Source organism: Staurois parvus, unplaced genomic scaffold, assembly GCF_062004578.1.
Source record: "Staurois parvus isolate SC_StPar_1 unplaced genomic scaffold, SC_StPar_1.0 ptg000136l, whole genome shotgun sequence".
Classification (NCBI taxonomy): Eukaryota; Metazoa; Chordata; class Amphibia; order Anura; family Ranidae; genus Staurois; species Staurois parvus.
The window spans coordinates 13,791,092-13,803,580 of record NW_028317932.1 but is presented as its reverse complement, the minus strand read 5'-3'; the positions used below and the strand labels follow the sequence as shown (position 1 = coordinate 13,803,580).

General features: G+C 40.9%; 1 protein-coding gene across 1 annotated transcript in view; it reads right to left on the bottom strand.

The window, feature by feature from the left end:
• Window positions 1–12,489, bottom strand: part of STK31 (serine/threonine kinase 31) — a 267,629-nt gene that overhangs the window by 147,938 nt on the left and 107,202 nt on the right. Inside the window, exons 11-13 of the mRNA XM_089673219.1 lie at window positions 9,796–9,975; window positions 2,202–2,318; window positions 1,618–1,737 (exon numbers count right to left, since the gene is read on the bottom strand). Of these exons, the coding sequence (XP_089529345.1) occupies window positions 1,618–1,737; window positions 2,202–2,318; window positions 9,796–9,975 (417 nt within the window). The remainder of the gene's footprint in view (window positions 1–1,617; window positions 1,738–2,201; window positions 2,319–9,795; window positions 9,976–12,489) is intronic.

Below are 12,489 nucleotides of genomic sequence, written 5' to 3'. Positions count from 1 at the left end.
ATTTATAAGATTGTCTCCTAACTGTCCTGCTGTGTGGTGCTGAGCAGTGTGGCTGGAGAATGAGGTGGTGTGATTTATGTTAGTGGCTGAGTACACGTTCCACATGTACAGGCCTAGTGTACCCACCCACATTCAATACAATTCCCAGAGGTTGATGGGAACTGTAGTTTCCTTTTACTGCAGAGAAAGGAGGGGATGTGACATAATCCCTGCTGTTACACCTTCTCCTTGGCAGAGAAGCTGTTCTCTTTTAAATTACAATGAATACTTCCTGAAAATTCAATTCGACTTTTCTCTTCAAGGGTAAGTAATTTCACAAATGTATTAACTGTTTAGTGTAGCGTGGTGTACTAATGGGTGATTTTTTTTTACTATCCCGGAGTTCTTCTTTAAGCAAAAGTCAGCATGGATTCATGAAAGACAGAAGTTGTCAGACAAATCAAATTTCTTTTTATGAGCGGAGAAAAACCTTGGACAGAGGGGGTCGCTGCGGACGTGGTATACTTGGATTTTGCAAAAGCGTTTGACACAGTTCCCCACACACAGCTAATGTGTAAAGTAAAATCTACAGGCTTAGAAAAATCAGATGGTAAATGGATAGACAATTGCCTAAAAGACCGTGTTCAGAGAGTAGTGGTTAATGATTCATAATCTGAATGGTCTAGTGTTGTTAGTGGTGTACCCCAAGGTTCAGTGTTGGGACCTTTACTTTTTAATATATTTATAAATGATATAGGGGTTTGGGATTAAAAATACCAATTCTATGTAGCATCACCATAGACAGTGATTCAGTGGGCACTGAGGCAGAAGACAGAGCAGATATGGCCACCACCGAAAAAAATTGAGATACGTTTATGGCCATAACACATGTATAACGGAAGAGAACTCCCAGTTGAATACAAAGAGGGAACCATACTTGACTGAGCCAAGAAAGACCTTGCAGACTGTAGAGACTTAAGGGGACAGCATCCCTGGTTGTCATGGAAAGGACCTAAGGAAGCACTGCAAAATACCCTGAGGGAAAGAACTGCACTTACAAGAAGGTAGGATTCCATAGGAAGCACAGAGGGGAGGAGAAATCACACAGTTCCTCAAAGAGTGGCATCCAGATCCCCAGAAACCCATGGGATCATCTAGAGCAACTATTAGAAGGCGCCAAGGATGCTGTCACAACCAAGGTGGGAGAAAGGGCCCCAGAAACTCATCACTGCACCGTGGAGGTCCCACTGTAAGCCCGTTCCATGTTAAAAGAATACATATTCCTCCTAAAAATCTATTTTGACAAGAGCTTTCTGAAGGTTTTTTCCCACCAACTCAAGTCCAAAACAATGGAGTTTATGAGAGGATGAAATAACCTGTTTATTGTGAAAACCACTCCATGTGCTGCTATCCAGTGCTTTTTTGTACTTAAATACTTCTGAGACTTCATAAATGCCAATGTTTACAGCCCACAATAGATAACAGTGAGCAAAGCTTTGGGTCTAATTTACAAAGTGGTGCAAAACTGGAGAAAAGGTCAAGCTTTGCCCCATAGTAACCAGATTTATTTCTTTCTAGTGCTCTGGCTGATGCATGTCCACCAGCTTAAGTCATCTGAAAAACGATAACCATACTTACTTCAACACTGGATAAATACTTTGATCTGACAGCTTCAATAAGACAAATTTCTTCATTGATCTGCTTTGCAACTCTGTTGTATGTGTTTTTTATTATTTCCTGTTCTTTCTGATTGGGTTCCTGCATTTAATTGAAAAAAAAAAATGCAACATAGGGTTTTTTTTTTTTAACCATTCGAACAAAAAAAAAAAAAAAAATCTCAATACAACAAACAGCTCAACAAAATACTGCTGTTATACAAAAATAAAAAAACATACAAAAATGAACCCCTTGGTGCCGGAGCCTCCAGGCCCTTTACGAGGTTTGTGATGCCGGGAAGTGGAGCGGGGTTTAGGGTCATGTGACCTAATTGGCTGTCACAGCAGCCACATGATCGGAAAGCTCCTTTCCGCGAGGCGCGGGCAAATGTGCAAAGAGTGTTCAGGGCACACTCTCTCTCTCGTTTGTTTACATTGGGTATGCAAATATGCAGCCTCTTTGCATCATGGTCCAGCTGTCGAGAGGCCGCATATTTGCATAACATCGGCTCCAAGGAGTTATGGAATATATTTAAAAGTACGCAAGCATGAGCTCAAGGTACTAACCTTGAGGGAGACTTCCAGCTCTTTTGAGATGTTAGCATCCACCTTTTCTATTATGCTATCAATATCCTCCGCATTGTCAGAAGAACCCAGGGATTCAGTTAAGGCCAAATCAAAGAGCTGAAGCAAAAAGGGATGACCAACATCAAAAATAATGTCAGATTAAAACAGTTAAACACTTAGGTCTAGCTTGTATACACATATGGCTGAAAGAATACATATTTATTAGTATTATGAACTGACAGTTGTCATTCTTCATACAGTCATATTACAGGATTATACCAGGGGTGTCAAACTGGTGGCAATCCAGTTGTGGGGAAACTACAAGTCCCATCATGCCTCTGCCTTTGGAAGTCATGCTTGTAACTGTCAATCTTGCAATGCCTCATGGGACTTGTAGTTTGGCAACAGCTGGAGGGCTGCCAGTTTGACACCAGTGACTTATACAATGGATAGGTGCCATCTGTTATCATGCTATACAATAATACTACTATAATTTAGATCCAGTTCGCACATGTGAATTCAGATGCATTTTAGAACACATTGCTTCGCATGACATATGAAATAACATTGGTTTCTATTGTGGCTGTTCACATAAATACGATGCACCTGCAGAGCAAACTGAAAAAGTTTTAAAAAAAAATGGTGAAGCGCTATGCAAATGCAACAAATCAGTGTATATACACACAAATATAGGTGAATAAATATACATTAATAAGCAATAATTAAAACGTGAGACTCCAATCTTTTAAATAATAATATAGAGTGACAGGTGCTTAAAACAGCAACACACTGTGCAAAAACAAGTGCCTGGTCTGCCAATCAAAATATAAACACACCAGGTTAAATAAAATATATACCCAAAATATATATATATACATAAATACTATTAACGTGAGACTCCAATTCTTGAAATAATACAAAATGACCGGTGCTTAAAAACAGCAACACACTGTGTAAAAAATGCCTGGTCTGCCAAACAATATGTATACACACAAGGTAGAGTGAAATATATACCAAAAATTAGATATCCATTATTAATATATCAAGTGATAGGTGCAACAACACAAATAGAAAAAATAAACAAACGACAATTGAATAAAATCATTCAGTGTAAACATCTATAGTGACCAGTCCAACAAAAAGTGCTTCAATCTTCAGTGTACACTATAAGTGCGCTCAGTGATACTCTTTGTGACTTATCCCACAGTGGCTAAAGTGCCTCCTCACCTCCTAACATCGACCCTTAAGGGCCACAACACCTTGGGTAATCCTCAAACCAGACGGCTTCCCACACTATGGCTCCACCAACTCCACTGACTCCAATCGGGCTCCGATTATAACTCAGCGCATCAAATATCCCTTTCACACAATAAGCTCAGGCATGCATGATGGGTAAAGAAAAAGACCTCCATAGTGTAATATCGCTTTATTAATGAAAACACGCCAAATAAATGGACACTCACATTAAAATCCTATTAGTACAGCAGTTTCCCATGTGCTATGGGTGTACTAGGGGACCTGGGTGTACCAAGATGGCGTCAAAACCAGAAGTGCGGCACCGCTGAAACCGGAAGTGTGTCACCGCACATGCTCTCTACGCGTTACACCACGATAGGACACGTGGCTTCCTTCCTATCGTGGTGTATCTGCGGCCAGGAGGATGTATCAGAATCTGGAAGCCCCCTTTAACAATGGGTGCCCAGATCCCTACCTCCCCATGTTAATGAGTATGGGGTGCATTGTACCCCTACTCATTCACCAAAAAAGTGTAAAAAATAAATAAAAACACAGTTTTTGACAAGTCCTTTATTGATGTAGCCAGGTGCCAGCGATATCGTTATACCACTCTGGGACATTTACAGATGAGACAATGGTTAATCCTCTTCTCCCTAGGGCCCAGTGGAATCAGTTTTTCTGACAGCAGAGGATCTTGGGACCTGTAGTCCTATTGCCAACACATTCTTCCTGTATTCCTGAGTGCTGGCAAAAGAGGAGAATGCTGGGAAAGCAGATATATTATACAGCAAGGGACTGACTCTCTTTTGGAACAGGATTCAGAGCTGAACACAGGATAGATTGCTGGCCTACTGCTAGAGGACTGCACTGCTACGAGTTCAGCACAGCAGTGACACTGATCGCCACACCGGGATCGCATCAGCTTCTCTGCATCAGGACTGTAATTGTGTGGTCTTCACAGATATTTATGCTAGCCGTGCTGACAGGCTGTCAGGCGCTAACTCCCCATATCCCCTGCAACCGGCCAAGAGCCTGAGCAAGAACTCTGTTCTTAGGAGATCACGCTGTCCATATGATTGGTGAGCAGGTAGATGCCAAACTTCTTTCTGTCATCACTCTAGAGACACTGCATGCAGATACCTTTACAAATTATCAGGGGATTTTTGCTTTTAGTAGTACCACAGTCTGTTTAATTTAATTACCAGTATTCACTAATGTTTATGGGCCCCCACTATTACTGGAAGACTATGGATACCACCAGATCAGGAAATTTAAACATCATAGGACTCAAGTTGCAGTTTCCAGTTAAAGGGACCTCTTCTCTTTTAAGGACACTGCTATTCGAATTGGGGTTCTTTTAAACAGACATATCAGACAATGTCACACCACTTTATGAAACCTACTATATCCAAAACCGAGCTCATAATGTTTCCTCCCCCACATGCCCCTTCTCGACTTCTCCATTAAGATCAACAGCTCAACTATCAACCCATCCCCTCCATGCCAAAGTGTTAGGTGTAATCCTGGATTCTGAACCATCCTTTCAACTCCACATCCAATCAATGTCCAAAGCTTGCCTCCTCAATCTCCGCAACATCTCCAAGATACAGCCCTTCCTAGCCAATGACACCACCAAGCACCTTAGTCCACTCCCTGGTCATCTCTCGCTTCGACCGCTGCAACGCCCTCCTCATTGGCTTACCTTTACATAGGCTATCCCCACTTCAGTCAACCATGAATGCTGTCGCCAAACGTCATCCACCTTGCCAACCGCTCAGTATCTGCCATCCTTCTCTGCCAATCCCTCCACTGGCTTCTGCTCACCCAACAAATTAAATTCAACATACTAACAACTTACAAAGCCATCCACAACCCTGCCCCTAGCTACATTGCTAACTTAAGTCTCAAAATACAAATCTAATTGTTCTCTTAGTTCCTCCCAAAACCTCCTGCTCTCTAGCTTCCTTGTCACCTCCTTCCATGCTAGCTTCCAGGACTTTTCCAGAGCTTCTCCCATCCTCTAGAACTCCCTACCCCAATCTATCTCCTACTCTGTCCACTTTTAGACAATCCTTGAAAACGTATCTCTTCAGAGAGGCCTATCCTGCCCCCACCTAACCACTGTACATTTATTCTCTCCATCAGCCCATCCCCACAGTTATTACCTTTTGTATATCTTACTAAAGAATTGTGGCTCTTGCATTATTAGCCTATACTTTTGAAATATGTCTGAACCCAGAGTGTCAGAGCTGTTGGGAGCCTTGCAAAGTCAGAACAACCACTGGGGACAAGCACTATCAAGCAGACCATGTGGGGGTAGCGCTGTATTAAAAAAAAAAGCAAAAAAAAAAAACAGAAAACAATGTCCCCCAAAGTAAAGCCTGCGCCACGCAAAATGAACGCCACAACTGCCCACCCAAAGGAAGAAAAAAATAAATAAGAGATCTGCACCTGACGCTGGCTCCCTTCTGACAACTCCGCTTAGTAGCTGCTGATAAATAAACTAATAGGTGGGGGAGACCAGTGACCCCATCCCTTTGTGATGTCACTGACTTGGGCATGCTGGGTGGCGTTCACCGTGATGCTGATTTACTTTGGGAGATATCTTTTTCTTAAAAGGACCCCCCCATGTTGAGGGCATGTGGCGTGGTATGGTTCGGGTGGGGAAGGGGGGGTGTCGGTGTCGCTTCCCCGGATTTATTTTTTGTAAATACTGGCGTGGGGTTCCCCTCAAAATCCATACCAGACCTAAAGGGCCTGGTATGGATTGGGAGGGGGGCTCCCATGCAGTTTTTTTATTTATTTACATTTTTAATGCCAATATTCTTAGAATCCCACTGACAGCTGTTGAGTCATCGGTAGTTAAGAATGCAGTGGCCAGCTTTCCAGCCCGCTCCTTAACAACCGCCTTAGAACCACACAGATATCGCTAATGCAAACTTCTCAATTCAGAACCACATAAAAATCAAAGCTGAACAACAATAACCACTAAAAAATGTGTTGCGTATGTGTGAAGCTGAGCTTAGAGGAAAGCTTTTCCAGGTTACATAATCACCTACCCACTTTTGGTGCATTATATTTGTAACATATATACTAATGCTGCCACCGTAGCAGTCATTCCAAGAATATACCCTTTCATAACCAGCACAAATGTCCATTAACTTGACAACTCTAGGACTCATTTCTTTGATTGATAGTGGGTGTGAATACTAGGACACAGTTGCACATTCAACTGCAAGCTTGACTCTAGAGTAATTTTCTTCACTTGTATCACACATGTTCAAATCTGAATTTTGGCTTAAACTAACTTAAAACCGCCAAAAGCATGATATATTCTCTAGAAGTAGAGGCCTTGCAGAAAAAAATATAGTAGCTGCAATTTCTTTTATTTGCACGAAAAAAAACACTTAATTTTAATGCACACATGCACAACTTAATACCAGAATTTATGTACCAGCATGTAATAAAAAGATGTGGTAGTGTAGCGTAAATTATTTGTTATACAGTTGTACAGTCAGGTCCATAAATATTGGGACATCGACACAATTCTAACATTTTTGGCTCTATACACCACAATGGATTTCAAATGAAATAAACAAGATGTGCTTTACCTGCAGAGTGTCAGCTTTAATTTGAGGGTATTTACATCCAAATCAGGTGAACGGTGTAGGAATTACAACAGTTTGCATATGTGCCTCCCACTTGTTAAGGGACCAAAAGTAATGGGACAATTGGCTTCTCAGCTGTTCCATGGCCAGGTGTGTTATTCCCTCATTATCCCAATTACCATGAGCAGATAAAAGGTCCAGAGTTCATTTCAAGTGTGCTATTTGCATTTGGAATCTGTTGCTGTCAACTCTCAAGATGAGATCCAAAGAGCTGTCACTATCAGTGAAGTAAGCCATCATTAGACTGAAAAAAAAAAACAAACCCATCAGATAGCAAAAACATTAGGCGTGGCCAAAACAACTGTTTGGAACATTCTTAAAAAGAAGGAACGCACCGGTGAGCTCAGCAACACCAAAAGACCCGGAAGACCACGGAAAACAACTGTGGTGGATGACCGAAGAATTCTTTCCCTGGTGAAGAAAACACCCTTCACAACAGTTGGCCAGATCAAGAACACTCTCCAGGAGGTAGGTGTATGTGTGTCAAAGTCAACAATCAAGAGAAGACTTCACCAGAGTGAATACAGAGGGTTCACCACAAGATGGAAACTATTGGTGAGCCTCAAAAACAGGAAGGCCAGATTAGAGTTTGCCAAACGACATCTAAAAAAGCCTTCACAGTTCTGAAACAACATCCTATGGACAGATGAGACCAAGATCAACTTGTACCAGAGTGATGGGAAGAGAAGAGTATGGAGAAGGAAAGGAACTGCTCATGATCCTAAGCATACCACCTCATCAGTGAAGCATGGTGGTGGTAGTATCATGGCGTGGGCATGTATGGCTGCCAATGGAACTGGTTTTCTTGTACTTATTGATGATGTGACTGCTGACAAAAGCAGCAGGATGAATTCTGAAGTGTTTCGGGCAATATTATCTGCTCATATTCAGCCAAATGCTTCACAACTCATTGGACGCCACTTCACAGTGCAGATGGACAATGACCCAAAGCATACTGCAAAAGCAACCAGAGTTTTTTAAGGGAAAGAAGTGGAATGTTATGCAATGGCCAACTCAATCACCTGACCTGAATCCGATTGAGCATGCATTTCACTTGCTGAAGACAAAACTGAAGGGAAAATGCCCCAAGATTTGCAACTAGGAATTAAAAAGTGAAAGTTTGACTTATGATTATTATTCTGTCCCATTACTTTTGGTCCCTTAACAACTGGAAGGCACATATGCAAACTGTTGTAATACCTACACATTTCACCTGATTTGGATGTAAATACCCTCAAATTAAAGCTGACAGTCTTCAGTTAAAGCGCATCTTGTTAGTTTCATTTCAAAATTGTGGTGGTGTATAGAGCCAACAATGTTAGAATTGTGTCGATGTCCCAATATTTATGGACCTGACTGTATGTGTGTGTGTATGTGTATATATATATATATATATATATATATATATATATATATATATATATATATATATATATATATATATATATCAGGCTTAACTCGTCTTGTTGTCAGTAATGTTACTGACAGTGTGTAAAGATCAGAGACTTTTACAACTGTCCATAGATATCAGGGGCTGATAATTTATCATGCTGTGTTGACTTTTGTGAGAGTAAGCCATGCAAACTACTTGTTATGTGTATTGTCAGGATTTCCATATCATGTTTATACTGTTTAAATACTGATGGTATTCATTTTTAAGGAGTTCTGTCATTTTTCAGGCTCAATAGTAATTTTTCCAAGTTTAGTCAGTAAAAAATGCCACGGGAGGTTGGCAACCCTGCTCCAAAGGGGTCTTCGGAGACATTACAGGCATTCCCTACAGCATGGGGTCTGGGTGCAAATCCCTAAGTTTCACTAAAGTTGCACTGATCTGGCTGTACTGCTATTGCATAGGCATCAGAAGACAATGAGGTTAATTGAAGAATTGGGATATAAAATGATACAGGAAAAAAAAACTAGTGCAGCTGGTTTCTCCAAGAAGACATCCATCACCTTCAAACACTAGCAAAAAAACCTGAGGACTCGTGGAGTTGGGTAGAATTATAGGGGATTGCCCTCAGAAAAAAAAAAAAGGTACTTGTGTCCTCTGCTGTATGACCATGATATACAAAGCTCATGGAAGCTACTGCAGCCATGAGCTTGTATTAAACCCTTTAGTTTCTGGAAGGATGTAGCACAACCAAAGAGCTAAAGTGGTTAATTAACATTCTCACATCAAGAGGCATTATACATTTTCATAAAGTTTTATCGTGGTCACGAAGCAAGTGGTAAAAACAACATGTTTTCCCTGGCCACTAGTAGTAGTCATATTCCTGTGTAATAAGGAAATGCATATGAAACGGTTTTGTCTGTGTTCTCTCCAGTCCGTTTTCTGCTGGCTTCCATGTATTATACAGCAGTATCAATGGTAAAATAGTCACATTCTGGGAAACCCTGCTTTATCCGGGGTTCACACTGAACACGACTTTGAAATTGTGCGACTTCACTTAAAGTCATACGATTTTAAAGTCGCATGTCAGTGGGACCTGTTAGACATCTGTGCAACTTCATGCAAGTCGCACCGAAAATTGCTAAAAGTAGTGCAGGAACTACTTTCAAAATCGATTAGAATGGTTCCACATCGAATAGGGTATGACTTGTCATGTGATTTGAACTGCCAAATTGCATGACAAGTAGCATCGGTGTGAACAGGGGCTTAAAAGAGACCATTAAATCTGCCATTGTTATACCTGTTGGATATCAGAAAACCATGTGCAGATAATGCTAAGAGAACTATTTGTTTCATTCCTCAAGGTATTAAAGGTCATCAAACTTGCTTGCTTCCATTCATGAAATTCTTGAAACACAGAATCTGAATCCTCACAATCAACAGGGGTTCCATATATGGTTTTGAGTGAATGCTTTAGCATCTTTGCAAAAGAAAAGAAAAACAAGATTACAAATTGAATTATACAGGTCATGCTTCTGAACAAGATTTATTTTTTGTGATATGGGTTTTGGTAATGAGGAAATAAAAAATTTAACAGCAATGGTATGTTCAAGAGTCTTAAAGGACAGCTGCCTTCACCAGCCCCCTCCCCCTTACACACACACCCTATCTTCAATTTCATAAAATAAAGAATTGTCACATGTGCACAAGGGGAAATTATGATAATTAAAAGTGGTTGTAAATCGCAGACATGAAATATGACAAAAGCACATCCTTCTATAGTGTGCACTTGACTTCACCCAAAGCACAAGTATGATTTCTCTCTGATGACTGGTTCCTCAGTTGTCAGCATGAGTCATTTCTGGCAACTTTTCCTGACACCAAGAGTATAAATTATGATGGGAGGAAGCTGAAACACAGCCTATGACTGATATCCATAGTGTGCTTGCTCTTAGTAGTGTGTGAAGAGGGGTGTGTCCCTTCTATCCAAACAGGGCTTACAGCTGTCCCCACTGAGATCTGTAAAGACTTCTACAGAAGAAATAACGGCAGATACACAGGTATAAATTATTGTATACATAGGAGGATTTGTTTCATCTTTCTGTATCACCTAATGCTAGTCACTTCAATGAGTAAATGTATAGGATTTTCAACTGCTTTAACATCAACCAGCAAAACTATACAGCAGAAACTATGGATGAAAATATAGACTCTGTCCTGGAAGACCCTTGAAAATACTGTCATCTAAGGCCTTATTTACACCCACCTGCATTGATTAGTAATACACATGCACCTACAGCTTTAACAAACATTTTTATGAAGCTTTAATTGTCAAATGTCCTATGTGTTAATATTCTATTTGTTTAAAAGGGGAAGTAATGATGAGGAAGTTGCTAGATTTGATACATGGTTAGGTGTTGACATGGTATCTGGTGTTTTTGGTGGCTCAGTAGTAGTTCCCTTGCTTATCAGTTTCCTGGCATATTAGTAACACCTGCTCAACAGACCTTTACCTTATATCTCTTGCTCAGCAGTTCCCCGGTTTAGCAGGTCCCTTTCTCAGTGTTTTCCCAGTTCAGTAATACCCCATGCTCCGTAGTACTTTCCCCATACCTGCCTCATGCCTTCCACATTACACCACTCCCCAGTTCCTTGCTCAGTGGTACAATTCCTGCCCCTCGTTCCCCGCTCCCCACTCAATAGTACATTCTCTGTACCAAGTCTCCCCCAAATCCCCCCTCTCTTCACTTAGTAGTACATTCCTCACCCCAGCCCCACTCAGTAGCACATTCACAAACAACCCCCCTTCCCCATCCCTCAGTAAAATACATGGTTCAGCCACGTTTTAACACTCCTCAACCACTCCCCCTGTTGCTGCTGAGGCAGTGGCCTGGGGATGTACACATGCTGTAGCCTCGATGCTTTTTGGCTGTGGCAGGAATTTTACTTATTTTGTTGTGCATTAAAAATGAATCTTGCTGCACTGCAACTATCCTATAATTAGGACATTAAACAGGCGGTGAAAGGTGATACACCACCACCTCACTCCTGTCTATTGCTATCAGAAAAGTGATCTGAAAGCGTATCGTACTTCAGAGAGCAAAGTCTAATGAGGCCATAGACTTCTATGGCAGCACGATGAAAGCGACATGGGGTATAACTTCTGCAGCAAAGTAAAGTAAGCTCAACAGTGTGTACATGACTGTAAAGTAACCATTTTATTAAGTGAAAGGTTCTTTAAATGGCAGAGTGCTTTAACCACTTCCCACCCGGCCAATAGGAAAATGACGGCCGGGCGGGACACTCGTCGATCCAGGTGGGCGTCATATGACAGGGCCGCGCTGTGGTGGAACTGTCACTAGCTGTGTACCTCGGATACAGCCGATGACAGATCTGTGTACTGGCCCATTGCTAGTACCATGTGACCTGCTGTGACCAATCACAGCAGGTCACATGACAGTTGTAAACAATGGATGGCTTCCTTTCATGCCATCCATTGTGTACAAGTGTGTCTAGCTGTGAATGGTCACAGCGATCACATGCACAGGCTGGGCCAATCACAGCCAATCTGTGTCATGTGATTAGCCTTGGCCAATCACAGCTAATCACAACAAAAAAAACAGAATGAATCAATTTCATTCAGTTAAATGCTTGCTTATAGCAAAGAAATTCTTTGCTATAAGCAATCAAATTGTGTGTAAAAAAAAAAAAAAAAATACTTAACACTTCCCCAAAGTTGTACAATGTTACTATGGTAACATTATACAACTTTGGTCATAATGTAATATGAGAGAAAAAAAAAAATCTTAAGAGAAAAAAATGAAATAAAAAAATTTGAAAAAAATTATCACTTTTGTAGCTGTACTGCACTGGTGACAGTATGAAAAAAAAAATTGTGAAATTATTTTTTTTAATTTCTTTTTTCCAAAAAATTACAACTTCAAAAAACTCACCATGCCTCTTATGAAATATGTCAGACTGGCTACTTTGCTTT